The sequence below is a fragment of the Magnolia sinica genome, chromosome 5, assembly GCF_029962835.1.
Source record: "Magnolia sinica isolate HGM2019 chromosome 5, MsV1, whole genome shotgun sequence".
NCBI classification, from domain to species: domain Eukaryota; kingdom Viridiplantae; phylum Streptophyta; class Magnoliopsida; order Magnoliales; family Magnoliaceae; genus Magnolia; species Magnolia sinica.
Genome location: NC_080577.1, coordinates 82,473,541 through 82,492,910, shown reverse-complemented (window position 1 = coordinate 82,492,910; position 19,370 = coordinate 82,473,541). Strand labels below are relative to the sequence as shown.

Below are 19,370 nucleotides of genomic sequence, written 5' to 3'. Positions count from 1 at the left end.
GTCTTCATCTTACGTTACGCATGACATCGCCTCAAAGTGCGCCACATCTACAAAGCACATGCAAATGCGGTGCATGAATATGATTACCAAGTTATTAGTAGTCCTTTTCATACAGCAGGATTGGGAAGCTAAGATACCTTCCTCATATCATCATCTAAACAGTGATCCATACTAGGGTCGTCAGTCCTAGACATCTCATACGATCATATATTTGAGGTCGTAGCAAAGGGCTCGTCACCAATCAATGCACGCCTTTCACACCATTACTACCATAGTTCGGCTCGTCACCTCATTGCGGTATCCAGGTATGCTCGAGGTTACTACAAAGGGCTTGTCACCAATCAAGGTAGGCCGACAGCACGAATATAGTGTCCCATACCACCATAATCGGCTCACGAGTTTAGTTGCTCACTGGTCACTATGTGGAGGCTCGTCACCCCAGCGTAGGCCGACAACTCGGCCATGGTGTCCCATACCACCATGTCCGGCTCATGAGTCTTAGCGGATCAAGGTACCATGGTTATTAGCATTTCACTGGTAAGTTCGATACCCTAGATTCAAGCAGTAGCGTCCATATATGGTGAACATACATCGGACAATCGGGTTACTTGACGAACTCGACTAGCACGAGCGCACGTTGAATTGAGCAACATAGAGTGCGCAAACACTCCGCGTGGCCAAACCACTGCCGACAACTCTAATACGGCTCGGGTTCGTCTCATACGTCCTACGTGGCGAAAGCAATATCAACCACGAACATAGAGTCGATTACCGATTTCCTGGACTAATGCATAGTCCCAAACACCTTACACTACAACAGATATTCATGTTGAATGTAAAACAGTAATGGAACAACAACTTAAATCATGGTACATACGCATCTAAGGAATATCAACTTAACATAAATGTAAGCATATGAAATGTTTGAATTTAAATAACATGGAATGTAACTTGCATAAAGGAAATCATGTACATCAATAGGAGTGTTGAGAATCACTTCTCAACGCCCGCAATTAGTGTAATAAGCTACACTTTAGATCATTCATGCATTTCTACAAACACTTAGATTACATGATACAACATATATGACATATGTTGAAATATATGCATTTAGACAATTCCTTTTACCAAGGAGTTGTCATACATACATCTAGCATACATACATGACAAATAATCATGGCAAACACAAGTGCATATTTTTTATGTATACGGTACTTTATACATACACATAGAATACACAAATCTTAATATAACACATGCATATCAGGAAAGCAACGTAAACACAACATTTGGCATGCAGAATCTCATCCATAACAGGAATAAATCATTAACTGGCATTGAAAGCCTTGAAAACCATAACCTATACACTTAAAGTCCGCACCTTAAGCAAGGAAAGAAACACCGAACTGATTTAGACGAGTTGTCTTCGTCAACGGCGATAGAATACCCTAAAGCAAGGATAGAAATGAGATACAACAACACCAAGACTAATCTAAGCTCTAACACAGATTAGGGTTAGGTTAACTTACCCTAAAATGAACTCAGAACCGTCAGAATAACGATTCAAAGTGAAGGTTCAAAGATGAAGAAGAACAAGGAAGAATCCAAGATGATTCACCAACTTATCTCTCTCACTTTCTCTCTCTTTTCCACTCTCTTTCCAAGCTAGGGTTAGAGAAAATTCGTATGGAAAAGAGAGCTAGGGTTTAAGGACTATAAATAGGCCTCATATTGATGAAAATAACCCCAGGAACAAGGTATACTTAGGTTATAACCAAAGCATGCCTATCTCGATCCAACGAAGCACTTTTGGTGGGCCTATAACCACGAAAAGTCGGACTTAAGCTCATTGACCATGGATCTAGGTCAAGCTGAGTTTTCGTACCGACTGGCTCTTCAGATCAGCCGTGGCGGACCACACTCAATTCAACGGTCACGGGATCTCGATCAGGTCCACAAGCACAAGGATATGCCTGAGCCACCTTCCCTGATCAGAGGGTGAAATTGGGTCAGAATCCAACGGTCAGATAGCTTAAAATCATCACGCAAGCGACACGACTCAGATTTCATAAAAACTTATTAAATATCCAACCGTTCTCACACTCTTCACTCCGAGCTCAAACAAATCGACCCAGAACATCACATGGACTTGATTTTCGAGGTGATGGTCAAGCCCAACATGGTGACCGCAACAGCCTAAGATCATCGCTATCGGACTTTCGACGCGCGGTCTAGGTTCGATCCAGAACTTTCAAATTTTTTTTAGAACAACTGGATTTAGCGATGGATCCCAAATTTCAGAGTAACGTAGCGCTAACTAATCTACAAGTTTTAAGCCATGCAGATACAATTTAAAGTGATTGATGCGAATTTCACAAGCAATCGAGTATAGTGCTAATTACCCCAAAAATAACTACTTAAGGAAAGATTAGCACAAAAATTTCCAAGGTCGTTACACTTCCGATTTATTAGATTTCTTGAATTTTTTTTCCATTTCGGTCTACTTTAGGCATCACACCTTTCATAGACTCAGAAATCGAATACTTTATGACTTTTAGGCACGTATCATTTGATCTAAACCATGCCTCGTAACGATTAATGTTTGATTCAGTGCTATCATCAGATGGTTTTGGCAGTTCTGGTGTTATCAGGGCAAGATTTAATTGCAGGCAACCTAAGACAACTTCAATGGATTCCTTCCATTGAACATAATTAAATCCATTTAGGGTAGGAACTTGGTGCGTGCTAGTTGGAATTGAGACTGAAAATAGAAGAGAAATTTATATACTCACATTAGTTCAATATTTCATGAAGTCATGAATTTAAACAAATATCAGGAAAAATTAATTAATTCAGTTGCTTAGGGAGGCATCAACTAAATCATCCAAGATGAAGATGGGCCCAACCATTACATCCTGGTGAGAATCTATTACATCATCATCATTCCTCCTATGGGAGGTAATGAGAACATGTCAGTGATCCTCCTGAATATGAAGCTAAGTGATGCCAGTTATATAAATTTGAGACACTGAACACCTGTAGGTGAGATGAGTGTTTCAACCTTACATTACCACCATCATTTACTACACCCGTCCATATTACTGCCAAACTTTGAACGTATGTGTTTTCTTTATCGTATGCATGAAATGTGAACGCAACTGTATGCAATCCTCTTTTTCCCAATTTTACAAGTCTTATACTTGTAAAATTTTCATTGATTGAGGTCATTATGGTGGTTAACACAACCGAATCCAATCCTACAAATATAGACTCAGGATTGCGATTATAATCCTGTCCTCAATGGATTATATTTAGATTAGTCTGATACAGCCCATAAGATGGTTGATACTGACCTCTTGGAAAATAAAGGAACTTTAAAGTGAAACATACGGATAGGTTTGATACCATATATTTAAATGGTCCATATCAACTTCTAAGGATGAGTGATGGGCCAATAATAGGGCTATACTCTTATTTGATCTGTACATGTTTAAATGAGCATAACTAAATTGAGATTCTGACATTCTCACGATAGACAGATAGTATAGACTATATAATTTGACAGGTAGAGACATGTATGAGTGTCCGTAAGTTGATAAGATGAGTTCAAAGTCTGAATATCAGGCGAAAGTTCATGATAAAATAAATAGACGGCCCATATCCTCCTGAATGATTTAGATTATATGGTCGTGATTGAACCAATAGATGGCCCAGATCAAAATAAAACAGAATATTATCGAGTGGACCAGATTCTAGGATCAATGGGCCTAAAATGATATCAGGGCCCACCAATCGAAATTCTGGATCCAAATTGATCCAGTTCAGGTCCTGAATTGTAGATCTGAATGATCAGTAATCAGGTTCACAAGCATGTTAACAATGAAAGGTAGGGATAATCCCAGCCTCATATCTGTTCGAAAAAATAGCTGCCGCTGCTAGCCCTAGTTTCATAACATTTCAAAACGCGCTCTGCGCTGCTCCATCTGAGAGGCGAATTGCAATCGCGGCTAGAATCTAGCTGCTAGATCCATAAGCCGCAGGAGTACCACCGCTGTCTAAGAAGATCAGATCCAGGATGGTGGCTGTGATCAATGGCAACAGCACCTAGCCGCTTGATAAAGGATTGAATGGCCACGAAACGCGTTGTTGATGGCTGATGGAGATAGGGCGAGGCCATCTGGAGCCTTGGGTTAATGGGTCATGATCAGAAAGGGCAGCCGAATCTCCGACATCCATCGGGCATTACCGTTTAAGCATGGCTATCACCATGGATGATACAGGTAAGGGTTGGAAAACCCTAACAACTAGTTTGGGAATGAAAATCCCTAACCGTCTGTCTGGATTTGGGGTTAATGGAATTGAAAACCCCAATAATCACTGATTTGGGATTCAAATCTGAATCCCCAAATTGATCTAGGGTTAGATTGAAATCCTTAATTAGCCCGATTTGGGGTTTCGAATTAAAATCCTTTATTAACTGAATTTGGGGATCGTAATCCAAAATCCCTAATTTATATTGGATTTAGGGTTTTGGTTTCGAAATTCCTAATTTTTGGATTTGGGGATTTAAATTCAAAATCCCTAATTGGTTTGCTGGATTCAGGGATTCGACAATCCCTAATTATCTGATTTGGGAATTCGAATCCGAAATCCCTAATTAAGATATGGGATTCTATTATTGTATCTGCTAATATGAGTTCCGATTTGGAAAACCCTAATATTCGAATTGGATCTATTATAGCTGAATTCGATCATTCATCCCTATGCATAGTGGCTCTCATACCAACTGTGGGACTAATCTGATATGCGGAATTGGCCCACGGACCTAGCTGTGCATAGAACATGATGATCAAGAGTAGAAATAGGGTGTACATATCTGAGATGCCATAGATGAAGCAGTAGAATACTAGAATACAAGATATAATGCTTAGATTTTCCTCTCCTTCACACCCTACAATAGAAGAATCGATGGGACTTTTGCCTTCTGTCTTGTGGTGTAGGATCAGGGACCTAGCCTTCCTTTTTTATAGATTGGCTGGGGTGTAGAGAGTTTGAATCTCATCACAACTCTCTCCCCACGGCTCCACATGTTAGTATCCTAGTAGTATATAAACAGCTGTGCGTATCACGGCTATAGCATCCAACCCCTTATGCACACTTGCGCAGATACATTGCATGGATCACAATGAAGTGGGGCCCACTGGTTTACCCATTCATATAGTCTAACCTTTATGATAATCTAGACCATTGATCAATAAGGCCGACCTTATAGAGTTCTCACAGTAGCACCTTCCAACCTGGAGCACATGCATTCCCACTGCGGGGACTTGACCACAGGTAGGGACTCACCTTCAATCTCGAGCATTGGGTCCCTAAACTCCGTGGTAGCTGTAATCCATGAAAAAAACATGAAATTCTGCTAACTAGAGAACATCCTATAAGTGTTGCATGTCATCGAGGAACATACCAAGCTCATTGACGATGACCGCACCCAAGCGCTGAATTGGGGGACCACCAACTGAGGACCCATCAAAATTCAATTTAACCCATTCAGGCCTAAGGCCTTAGATCCCAATTTCTTAGCATGACCCAGTTCCAATTTTTTTAGGATTGAAAGATGGGCCCGGTCATGCAATTCTTTGGTCTACACAAGTTGCAAAATTTACATTGCTCTAACAAAAATTTCATGCTATATAACTTCTTATTCTCAATGACACAATGAGAGAAGTACATTGGATCAATTCCTCTTGAATCTATGCCCTGGTGGATGCAGGTATACATCATTCTTATTGTAAGCAGTTAACTAAAAGCAAAACGAGTTATTTTTAGTACATGAAGGGTTTTTAGGGTAGGTAATATTAGGGGATATTTTCCCTTACCCTCTCTCTCTCTCTCTCTCTCTCTCTCTTTAATGGGTCACTCTCAACAGGCTTATCATCTTCCTCTACAAAAATCCATAAAATCTCGTTATTTCGATCATTAACTATTCTTGCATGCTTATGAGCTTCTATCATTCCACATAAATCTTTCTTCTTAAGCCTACAAATTTCGTTAAATATCCTCTCTCTCTCTCTCTCTCTCTCTCTCTCTCTCTCAGGCCCTCCCCTTCTTTTACTTCTCTTCATTGTACACTTCTATGATTTTCCCTTATTTATGGTATGCCCCAACTCCATGGGGCAACTCAATAAACAAAACATCCTATGTTGGCGTTCATATAGCATCTACACATTCCAACACCAAAGCATCATGCACGTATACCATGGCCATCACCACTCATGTCATCCCCTCAATTGATAATTCGAATACCGACTTGTGATTATTCAAATTATAGGATGATCAAAATACCATTTTTCATTTGCTACTTTCTCACACTTTCAATAATTAAAATCATTCTCCAATTTAAGCATGAATCTATTCCATATTTGGGAAACTCGTCATATGTAATCCCATTCATTTTACCAACCCACAATTATCTTATTTTACTCATTAAACCTGATGCACCTTCCATTAGCCTAATTCAAGAGGAAAGCCTAACCCATAAATCATGCCCAAGCCTGAAAATTCAGCCTATGATTCCTGATCCAACTACATTTAAGTATCTTTATAATGTATGGCTTTGGGACCAGGTGATATGCATAAAAAATGAAAGAAATCTTGAGATTCTTGTATGCATTGGAATGGTATTTTTTTTTTTTTTTTTTAATGATTTTTAAAGTTGTATTTTATTTTTATAAATGTACTATATATTGGGATGGCAATTAATCATCAAGTCTATTTTCATTCCATTATGAGTTTTGAAAAAATTATTAAAAATTTTAAAGTACAAGCTGCTTGAAATTGACGATTTTTTGGATTGTTTCAAAATGTCCTAAAATCAGATTCATTCGACTTTAGATTTTATTTTATTTTTCTGTAAACAAAAATTATCAAAGCTTAATTTTGATTTGTAAATCATCTCAAGCGGAGTTGTATTCAAGAAGATATATTATTTTGAAGTCGGTGTATTTAAATTGTCCATTGCAGTCTATTGCAACCACATCGGATTGCATCAAAAACTTTCTGCAATTTAAAATACACAGTAGTTTCTATTTGCCAAATCCATTAAACTTTTTTTTTTTTGTATATCCACCTAATAATATGTCTAGATATGACTTTCTTTTTTGACATTCATTAATTTTGATGTTTTTTCAATCAAGTTTCATAAATCTATTTTTTTAGAAGTTTCAATTTATTTGCCAAGTGGGGAACAATTGATTTTTTTTTTTTTTTTTTAATGTATCTTATTTACATTTTATTAGTCTTTTCTGGTTGATAGGTTCGATTATAAAACTCCAATCCAACAAATATGGGACCAATCAATTTGTTCAAAACTATTTGTTCTATTCAAGTTGAATGATTGGGACAATATTTCGAATGTATTTTTCATTTGAATAGCTCAAATCTGAATGAGCCAGGATGGTTTCTGATTCTATCAAAACCAGCTGGTCAAACCACATGGCCCACTCTATTCCTCTTATTATTATTAAATTTTTTTTTTTAAGGAAAATAATTTTCATTGATCATAGATAATTACAATTGAGATTCAGGCGGGACTGTGAACAAAAAGATAAAGGACCCGCCTATCATAAAAGAAACTATTTCACTCTCAGGTTACCCAATCCCACTTTGTCTAAAAAAATGAGGCCTTTTGGGATACGAGGAAGATCCGCCTAAGAGTTGAGAAATAAACTCAATTGGGAGCCACTACCAAGCTTCGTGAGACTATCGGCAATCGCATTTGCCTCCCTAGGGGTGTGGGAAATGGAAACATCCGAGACACCCTTGAGGTTTTGGATTCTAGACCGCTAATAGGCCATTGACCAAGAAGGCTTCGAGAGCTCAGAGAGAAAGGCCACCACAGAAAGCAAATCGCTATCCAGCTCCACTTTTGGAAAACCCAACTTCGCACAATAAGGAGAGGCCCTCCCAAATGGCCCTAATCTCCACTCCCGAGTTGGAACCGAGACCATAGCCATAATAGAACGCAAAAAGGAGGTCCCCATTACTATCCCTACCGACGCCACCCCCGCCCAAGAGACCGGGGTTACCAAGCGATGACCCGTCAACATTTAGCTTGATCCACTCTCTCTTCGATCGGTCTCGCCCACTTCACTACTTGGATTCTCTTACGGTGCACATGATGCACATGATGCTATTCCTCTTATGATGCACATGAACTAATTCCAATAGAAATGTACGATAGCGTATGAAATAATGATACAAAAATTATAAGTTATTAGATAGTAAGCTATTTATATTTGAAATTACAAGTGACTTTGGAATAATTGCAATCTGGCTGCTCATAGAGTAGGTGTAGACATGTCTCACACCATTAAAACATAACACACGCAGTTTCAATATTTTAAAAATTGGTAACTGGATAATGGGCTTCAAGACACATGGTAGATGCCCTACTAGTACTCTCTCGAATTGAAAGATCCACCAACCGCATTTTCACAATAAATCCAAACACACCCTATATTATTAAATTTGGGTTCTATATGCTCATAGCCTTTTATAAGCGAACTCATTAGCATTATCAGCCTTATCCCAACTAATTCGATCTGCTACATGAATCATGCTCTCCCACTCTATCAACAGCCATATTACACTGTAGGTTATTAAGTCCTTTCATACTACCTTTGCCCTATCCATTTGGGCCTTTCTTTTACTCTTCTAGAACATTCAACAGTTATATTGACTCCTTGCAAGGCACAGTTCTTGGTCTCCATTGCACATGATAAAGTCATCTAAGTCTACTTTTACTCATCTTATAATCGATCTGGTCACTTAAAATAGTGTTACGCTAACAAAATAATGTTTTGCTTTGCTTTCAATATGATAGTCTCATGTGATAAAATATAACTCTATTTTAGTAGAATAGTGGTTTAGCATGATTCTCACCTTGGACATTAAAAATTCTACAATGGGGGAATTTTACTGCAAATCTGAAAATTATTATGCAAATATATAGTGTTATCTGACTCATCTGATTGACTCCGGATTCGTCAGGTCAATTCAACCTGCTGACTGAAAGGTTCCTAAGTCAGTTCTGGTTTGCAAACTAAGCATATAACACTATTTCAAGATGGCAAAGACAGTTCGACGTGTAAAGGACATAACACAAATTTTGAATCCATGCTTTTGGCTTTACAGATTCCGCTATTGGTGCGGACGAAGATGGTACCCCTACGGTTGTCTTCCTTCTTCATACCAACGCCAGAGGTATACAGCAGAGCGTGCATGCGGTGGATTGGGTACGAGCCTTTCAGTGTGCCTTATTGGCGGCATTCCTTACAAGCAACTATACTACGTGCATTACCTGAGGCATGCATTGCCCAGTACCTTCTAAGATTCTTCTTTAAGATGCATAAGATTGAAGAAAAGAGGCTCAAAAAAGAAGAAGACATGAAAAAAGACTCCCAAATGCTTTACAAGCAAATGCACAATGGGACTGCCAGATAGATCGCACTGCCTTTATTTCAATCCGGGCCTATCTTCCCCACGAATTTAGAACCACAAGTATCTGATATTAAGATTGTTGAGACGGTCAGTTCTCCAAGTATTTTGAAGTTGTACTTGCAGAGATACATATATTCACTTTTATTATTTTTTAGGCAGAACCTCAATGCGGATTACACCCAAATAGCCACCTGTTTAAAGATTGTTGATGGGAACTTGGTAAGTTTTTTAAATTGCGAACTCAAAAGAGACAATGTTGTACAGTTGGTTGAATTCCAAAAACTAAAAAAAATAATAATAAAAAAAGTTTGCTTTTAAACTGTTTCTTAAAACTCATTTAAGCTTTTGGTAAAAATAAAAATAAAAAAATCCACTCTTTTTTTACTTTGACTAGCGGCTGTCATGGAAGTCTGTCTATTATATTTCAAAAAGACCATTATGCCCTATTAAACATTTTGTTCCTTGAGCAAGGCTCAGCATATTCACTCGGGTAGTGGACTACGTCATGGACCCACGATTATACGGTTGTTCACATCAGCCCAAAAATGAAAAAGATCCAAATCTCATGTCGACCCATAAGAGTAGATAGTGGCAATTAAATCCCCCGAAAGCTAGGGCCTACTATAATTCTTTTTTTGTCATCCAACCGGTTGATAATGTAAAATGGAGCTAAATTAAGGGATCACTATAATTATTTTTGCCCCATCCTAATATTTTTGGCCCCAGAGAAGTTATCAAGGTTAGGCGTTTAATACTTTCTGTTTCCTATGGTGTGGTCGACCTCAGATTTGGATCTACCTCATGCTTAGGTCCATGCCTTAAAATGACCTCACAAAATGAATAAACCATGTGGACATGCCACATACATGATAGATGCAAAACTCCACGGGAAATGTCACTACAGGAAATTGCTCTTTTACCGACAACATAATTCGTCAGTATTTCATCTTTTTTCGTCAGTAATGATTATTACCGATGAAATCTGTCGTCGCCAGGATCGTCGCAATAAGACCGTGGCTGAAGGCTTTTCCCGACAAAATATGACTTCGTCGGTAATGATAAAACAAATACTAACGAATAAAATCGTCAACCAAACATGTTACTTTTGGTAGGAAAAAATAAAATATTTCGTCGGTAAACACATTTTATACCGACAAATATCGTCGTCGGTAAAACAATAATACCGACGAAATAATTTATCAGTGTAAGCCCACTATTACCGACGAGTATGTTTATCAGCATAAGCCCGCTAATACCGACATTATCGACGAGTATGTTCGTCGGCATAAGCCTGCTATTACCGATGACTTATTTTCTCGGTAAAGCTCATATATAGATTGTTGGTATAAGTATTTTTATTAATTTCTAGCTACGAAATGTTTCGTCAATATAAGTTTTCAACCTACTATTACCAACGACATATTTCGTCGGTATAAATTTTTGTATTTATTTCTACCTACGAAATATTTCGTTGGTATAAGTTTTCGACTTACTATTACTAACGAAATATTTCGTCGGTAATAGTCTTTTATTTTTATTTTTTCAAAATTCAGGAAAAAATTCATGATATACACATATTGCAATACATTTTCATCATATTCACATCCACATCCATCCAAACATAAACTACATCCATCCAAACACAAACCACATCCATCCATACACAAACAATCTTATCCACATTACATTCATCCACGCATAAATACATATAAGTTTAACAATTGTATATAAAATAAATCATAAATAAAATTAAAAAATCATGAAGATGAAGGCAGAGGCAGTGGGGCATTGGTGGCTAAGCATGCAGCGAGAGCCTAAAACATTTCTTTCATTCGTCGCTCATGCTCCACCTGCATATCCTCGAACCTCCTCTCCTGCTCCTCCCATCGCCTCTCATCCTCCTCCCTCTGCCTCTCTAGCCGCTCTCTAATCTCATCGACGATGACCCGTAGTTGTTGAACCTCTCTCTTTACGATATCAGCTCGGTGTAGGGGGCTCTCGCCAGCGACGGATTGGCTGGAGGTAGGTTTAGTGGGTGTTATGAGCTTGGCACCATGGCCAAGCTCATGCACATATCTAGAATGGGTGCCAAGCACTTCGCTCAGGATATCTGGCTCACTCTGCTGACCGCCATCAGGAGTGGGCTGACTGCGTATGGTATCCATCGTTGCCTGTAATGAAAACATATGAATTTTCATAACGAATGACATTATTATAATTAAATGCAATTAAAATTTACAATGTAAGGATTTTTACCCAATTCTCACTGGCTCTAGGATGAACCCAACATCCCGTTACCTATCGACAGTGAGTCCCTCTATAGAGGTTTACTGGTCCATGCTCCTAGCCAGTGACGGAATCTCGCTGCGCAATTGAAAGGACAATAAAGTTAATATAAATGCATGGAAATAATATATCAACTTAATAATCACTGGTAATTCTTACCATGTCGTGACGATGTCATACAAATGACTTTGAACCAGCTACGTGGTTCACTTCTAACTTTTTCCTATTCAAAGAATTTATTCTGCTCATCTTTTGAACACATTATTTATAATACATTGTTATTAATTGTGAATTTAATTGTTATCTTAAGATATCGTAAATATGTAAATATTGCCTAAAAAGCCTCATATGAAAATCTCTTGAAGAGTATCTGCCAGTCGTCTATGGTCACGTGCGGCGGTGCGGATAGTATAACCTCATCGTGGGTCTTGCACCGCTTGTACCGCCGGTGTAATTCTTCGTAGTACTCCTTGAACCGCTCCCTGACCATATCATCGACAGCATGAAAAATGTAAGGAACACTCAGATCTAAGACAAATTTATCCTGCAGTTTCGTAAATAATATATTAATGCAATAAACTTATTAAGAAAATAACTTAACCGTAAATGAATTCTCACTAAAGAAAATTTAATTTACTAATATTTACTTAAAAGTACTGACGGATAAGCTGCCGCACATCATCTGTCATTTCTGTCCAATGGAGGGTGGTGGCGAGGATTAGAGATCGGCATAGGACATCGACCTCCGACGTAAACAACTTGGCATTGTCCCCAACAGGTCTAAGGCAGTCCTATGGGAACTCTACCGTCACCCTACCCGCACTCATAAGCTGCTTTAAAACTAATCCACGCGTGGGTCCACGTCCTCGTCGGATGGTCAACGATGCTATCGCAAAAGAAATATTTAAGTTTAAACATAACAAAAGTCACTAAATAAATATTTGTCTAGAATTACATGCAGTGCCCGGTGTATGCTCAACCGAGGCCTCAGACGCCTGTGATGTAGTATGCGACCTTGATGCTGTCTCACGGGTGAAGGGAGTAGATCCAGTGCACGAATGACCTGATTTTCCACTTGGTGCCATGACTAAATATGTACGAACTACGAACTTATAAATTTAAACAATGTCAGTACAAGTGTATGAACATCAATATAATAAACACATTAAACTTTATAGTGCATGTGGAATATACTAAAACATTATACAAGTAGTGTTGATGGTAGAATGAATTTGTGCTTATGCTTAGAGAGATGATTAAAATATGATTACATCATTACACTATAATGCAAGTAGAATATAATAAAATCGTAAACATTCTAGTAAAATTTAAAAATTTCATTACACATTGTCATTCTATATTAAATATATGTATTTTATTGTAATACAAAACAACTTCGGATCAACTATCCGAAGTACTCCCTGCGTAAGTTATCGTACGCTGCAGAGGTATATGTTAAGTTCTGTAAAGCACTCAACATTGTTGTAGCTAACATGCCAGTCATAATAGGAGAAATTTGGTCTCTCGGGACTCCATTCAGATATGCAAGTGACAAAACCGCATCTTCCATATGAAGTTTTTCACAGTTATATTTCTCCATCAAGTTCGAAATTTCTTTAAGATTGTATAATCTTTCATCTGAGTCATCATTGATATATTCTTTCCTACACTCATCGACCAGACTGAGTATCTCTTTGGCCCTACCAGAAGAAGATAGAACCGGAAAGTCCATCCGTAGCAGCTGATGAAGTATGCTGCATGCTTCCACTATGCTCCGGTTGGAGGAGGACATGATCAGAAATTGACTCAACTGCAAATGTGGATTAGAAACAAGTCAATTAAAGGAATAAATTATGACTTGTAATTTTCCCGTATACATATAATAATCAAATTATTCAAATTGAAAAATGACATGTAAGTATACATTTAATAATCGTCATCTGTATCACTATCGCTTAGGACTATTTCTTCTTCACCATCACTATTGCTGATCAGTATTTCCTCTTCATCGTCTACAATGTCGTCATCAATGAAATCGCTATCATCTCTAATAATGTCATATATTATTGAGGCATCAACATGCTCAGGTGGCACATCATCTCTGTCCAATTGCACCACATCAATATCAACATTTAGATCAGTCACTCTATCCCCAGATGACATGTCTTCTTGATATGCTTATTTAACCTTAGACATTTCATTTCCCCTGTCCTCGCTATCTTCAACGTTTAGTTCGGGAACGTCAAATACGTTCCTGGGCTTTATTTTCTGCACCACATGCCAAGAGCCGCCTAACTTGGTGTCAGCGACGTAAAATACTTGTTTGGCTTAGCTGACGATGACAAATGGGTCGTCCTTAAACCACTTCTGAGATAAAATTATGCTTGTAAAGTAATCGTCAGTCTGTATTCCCAACTTCTTATTTCCAATGTCCCACCAATCATATTTAAGTAAGTATACCTGCTTTCTTATACAATAACTCAGCTCAATAATATCCTTCAAAAGCCATAAAAGTCAATTTCTACCTCCTCATGTGTTTCCTTCACAACCATTCTATTATTTTGTGTGGTCCTATACTTCTCACACTTTTCAGTGTGGAACCAAATTCCATTTACAATACAACCTTTATATCTAGATACATGTTTATCAGGGCCACACGTCAGTAAGTAAAATGTATCAGATGCATTCGGAGAATTGCTAGCGCGTAACGTCTTCATCTATTATCACGTATAGGATGCAATTGTTTAGGGATTTTCTTAAGTTTAAATATTGGGCAATACAACAAAATTCTAAGTGTGGTGAGATACAAGGTGAAATCTTACACGTTTTGTGAACCATTCTGAAAACTGATCTAAATGCATTCGATCATAATTTATCGGGTATTAGGACCTCATCTCTTCATTGTGTTGGATACACATAATTGACACGTCATCAGTAAGAAACATTAAGATTATCTTATGTAGAGATACAATTATCAATGGAAGACTTACTCTAAGTATGATTCTGTTTCTTTACAATTATAAAACACATACCACCGCACCTTTACTTGATCCCCAATGTCCATATCGTGAAACGTCGGGGATCATAAAGGACAGACGTTTTGTGTGAATATAGATATATGAGTCCTTGTTCATGCTCATTCCCTTCATTGGCATTCTGATCTTCTCGGTTAAATCTAGTCTCTATGCTAGGAAAATACATGGAGCAAAATATCAGGTACTCATTATCAATTTACTCCTCAACAATGGATCCCTTTGGACGTGCCTTATTCCTTACAAATCATTTTAGTATGTGAAGGTATCTGTACACAAAACCACTATGTTATACGTATAAAAACATGAATATATGTATTTTATGGAATGAATAAACATTTTAATAGGTTCTACTACCTTTCGATCGAATACATTCAACGATATTGTACTGGGCTTATAAGCTTCACCTCATGCGATAGGTGAATCGCTAGGTGTACCATGACATCGAAAAAAACAGGTGAAAATATTCTTTTAAGTTTTAAAAGGATTATAATAATGTGTCTCTCCAGTCGTTTAATAACCTCTACATTCAACGATTTCGAACACAAATCCTTAAAGAATATCCTCAACTCAATCAGCGTTGCACTGATATATTGCTCAAGAATCCACGAATCGCAACCGGTAGTAGACGTTGCAGAAAGACGTGACAATCATGACTTTTCATTCCTGTTACCTTATAGTCCGTAACATTTACGCACCGAGATATATTTGATGCATACCCATCAGAAAACTTCACCAATCTCAACCATTCACATAAATGCTTTTTCTCTAGTTCTGTCAATGTTAAGCAAGCTGCTGGTAAAATATATGAATTTTCATGTGGTTGCAAGTTCAACTCTTTCCTTAAACCCATTGTTTGTAGATTCAATCGAGCCTTGAAATTGTCTTTTATTTTCTTCTCTATGTTCATCAATGTTCCGAAGACATTGTCACATATATTCTTCTCAATATGCATGACATCCAAGTTGCTTAACAATTTCAGATCACTCCAATAGTGTCACACCCCAAACTCGAAAACTAGGCTCACAAAATCCCCAATTGCCGAATCTAGTGCCAACAACCTTTGTAGTATCCCATTCTCGGCTCCCAGCGTCCATATTCCAGATTCCGATCCTGGGATCCTGCAATGAGGATTTTTCCAATGTACATTTAACTCATAAAAAGTATAACCACAAGTGTACCCAAATCACAAAGGCAACATCATCACCACATATCCACTAATATAAAATACAATGCTGAAAGGAAAATACATATGTCAAAAATCAAGGCTCCAGAAGACCGCTACACACTCCAAGCTCAATACTGCTGCAACATAACATCACCTGCACGTATCTATCGTGCATAAGCTTATAGAAAGCTTAAAGGGTGGTGTAAGTGTGTGTGCACAAGATAAGTGCCAAGTATTCAATGCAATGTTATAATCATATAATGTCAAAAATATTAGTAACATCATGAATCATATGATAACCGAGTAAGTGGAAATACCGCAAGTCTATAAATCATACAATATCAGAGTACGCAATACATATCACCTATGTAAATGAGGAGTCATAGAGAGCCAAATATCAAATGCCAAGGATATAATGCAATATGTAAATCCTGCTAAGTCCGTCTAGGTATATAAGTGTAGAAACATAGTAACCCAAAATGACATATGCCTGCAGATGTAATACAATATGCGATGCGAATGAAATGACCAAGCTGGAGTGTGAAGTCGGGATGATAGTACGTAGTATCGTAGGGTATGGGGTCCACCACAAGGGACTTCTATCCAAACCAGTCCCATACCTAAATTTGGATAGTCAGACTCAATGTGGTAAACTCCTGATCTTAGGTTAGTCGCGCTCCCCAACAGAAATCCTAGCCATTGTGAAGGTACACGTAACAAATAGTTGCACACAACCAGCCCGAGTGGATATTGAATATATGAATGAGTATGCAACTCCTACTCAATAAGTCAATGTATCAATATTGTACATCTTTGGGATCATCACTGGGGTCTAGTACACTCTAAGCTGGCTATCGCCCCAGCCGGCCGCATAGTACAGCGAGTAAAAATAACCTCATTACCAGCCTGCCAGTAGTATACCAATGCCTACCTGGCTTATCAATAGCAGACCCATTTGGGACCTTGTTAAACTCAGCTTAGCTTACAGCCCCCTCACTCCGGTGGATATGGCCACACCCCCTCCCAACCGACCACAACACAGTGAGAGATGCGGTCTTCTGGTATTCAGCACTCGGACGCTCATGTATCCACTCAGTCTAGACATTGAGGCGTCTTGTCACCTTGGAGGTTTAGGGACTTTCACCCATGGACATCCAAAGTGCCCAGATGCTCAAACCAAATATTTTCGGTGTCCCATCTGGCCATCTACAACATGCCTGTGGAGGCAACAACCCTGATGTCGTTAGGGCATATATTAATCATAATCACATAATACAAGATGTATGAGTCATGTATAGAGCTGTTCATGAGTCAAGCTAGCTCGATTAACTCGCTCGACTTGGCTCGAGTCAGCTCGGATTGACTCGGCTTGAAGGGCTGAGTCGGGGTGAGTCAAGCTGAAATATGGAAGCTCGAGTTGAGTTCGAGCCGAGTTCAACCATAGGTTGTTTTAACTCGGCTCGACTCGCGAAGTTGGAACTAGAGCTCAACTCGGCTCGATTGAAAATAGGTTAAATTGTATATAATTTATATATTATATATAAATATAATTATATATATATAAATATATAAAATAAGAAAAAGTACAATATTTTTACGGTTTCTAAAAAATCTACCCGGCTACCCCACGTCCCCACCCACCGTAGCTTTCCCTTTCTCCATTTCCCCTTTCTTCTCCATCTCTACCCCACCCAGCCCGCTGACCGCCGACAGCCGCACGCCTGCCTGCCCGCCCAACGAGGTGAGTGCATCTTCTTTTCTTCTTCTTCTTCTTTTTCTTGATTCCGTTGGAGAACCACCCGATCTCGCAAATTTTAACGGCATATTTTAGGTATGGGCGAGATCAGGGAGACCGGCTTATTTCTATGTGGTCATCCTGATGGTGGGGCCCACATGAAATCTCATCTTTACGGTTCCATGATAGATATGATGGATATGAAAAGAAATGTCAGTCTTTAAATCCTGCCTTCATTCTGAGAAAAGCATGTTGAGGGTATGGGCATTTTTTTAATGGACGCAGATTACCTACTAATAGATTTGAGTAGTGAGAATCGCTACTTAAGTGACATCACTAGGTTCAGTGGGTCCCATCATAATGTATGTTTTGTATCCACACCATCCATCCATTTGGAGAGACCATTTTAGGGCATGATCGAAAGAATGAGTGAGATCCAAATCTCAAGTGGACCCCACCACAGAAAACAGTGGAGAGACTGATGCCCACCGTTAAAAACTTCTAAGGGCCACAGAAGTTTTCGATCTAGCCGATATGTGTGTTTTCCCTTATATAATGTCTTTTTTAACTTATGAACAGGTTGGATCTCAAATAAACATCACGATGGACCTTAGGAAAGTTTCAACGGTGGCCGTCACTCTCTCCACTGTTTTCTGTGGTGCGGTCCACTACAGATTTGGATTTGACTAGTTCTTTAAATAATACCTTAACATGATCTCTCCAAATGGATGGACAGTGTTGATACAACACATCTACCATGGTGGGATCCACAGGAACCTGTCAGTAGCTAATCCACGTCCTTTTTAGTTGGTTACCTTGGACGCTGATTTCCAGCGAAAGACTTTCTTCCTAATCTCATTTTATGACATGGGACCAAAATCGAGGAGGATCAAAAACTCAAATGGGCCACACAAGAGGAAAAAGTGGAGATTTAGTGACCACCGTTGAAATATTTATGTCAATAAAAGTTTTTAACGATATAATTTTTTGGTTTTTTCACATTATCTAAGTGAAAATGACCTTATAAACAGTCTAGATGGCATATAAACAGCAAGGTAGAGCCTAGGAAGGTTTCAACGGTACACATTCCTTTCCCCACTGTTTCATCTCCTATGGCCCACTTGAGTTTTGGATCCTACTCATTTTTGGTAGAATGTCTTAAAATGAGGTCGAAAAATGGATGGACGGATTTGATTTCTTGCAAACATCACAGCGGGCCCCACCTAAAATCCTTACGCAGGAACTTCCTGCTTAAAGGCTTTCGCAGGAAATCCGCGTCCTATTTCTGAGATTGGTATTATACATGTGGCAGCATGGGCGAGACGTCCTTGCCTTGAAAGGTCTGCATTGTTTAAAAAAATAATTCAAACTCAATAGTACAGTATATTAAATGTTTAATTGATCGTCGTACCATCATAAAAGCAAGCAAATGTAAGTACGATCTACATTCTCAACGTGTGGAACTATTCCGATCAGACGGTTAGGGTCCTCTGAATGTAATTTTCTAGTATACAAGACGATAGAAAAGTTGATGAACGGTCTTGATCACCAGGTCTAAAAACTACTTTGCTAAGAAAGGTCCACGTGCACACCAATGAGAACCATTGTAATACCCAGTCCATTCCGTACCAGTTTCTATGCATATATG

At 38.6% G+C, this 19,370-nt stretch overlaps 1 protein-coding gene across 1 annotated transcript in view; it reads left to right on the top strand.

The window, feature by feature from the left end:
• The window catches only part of LOC131246210 (very-long-chain 3-oxoacyl-CoA reductase 1-like), a 77,988-nt gene extending 68,320 nt beyond the window's left edge, over nucleotides 1-9,668 (top strand). Inside the window, exon 3 of the mRNA XM_058246112.1 lies at nucleotides 9,196-9,668. Within this exon, the coding sequence (XP_058102095.1) occupies nucleotides 9,196-9,504 (309 nt within the window). The 3' untranslated portion in view covers nucleotides 9,505-9,668. The remainder of the gene's footprint in view (nucleotides 1-9,195) is intronic.
• Nucleotides 9,669-19,370: the final 9,702 nt, after the last annotated feature.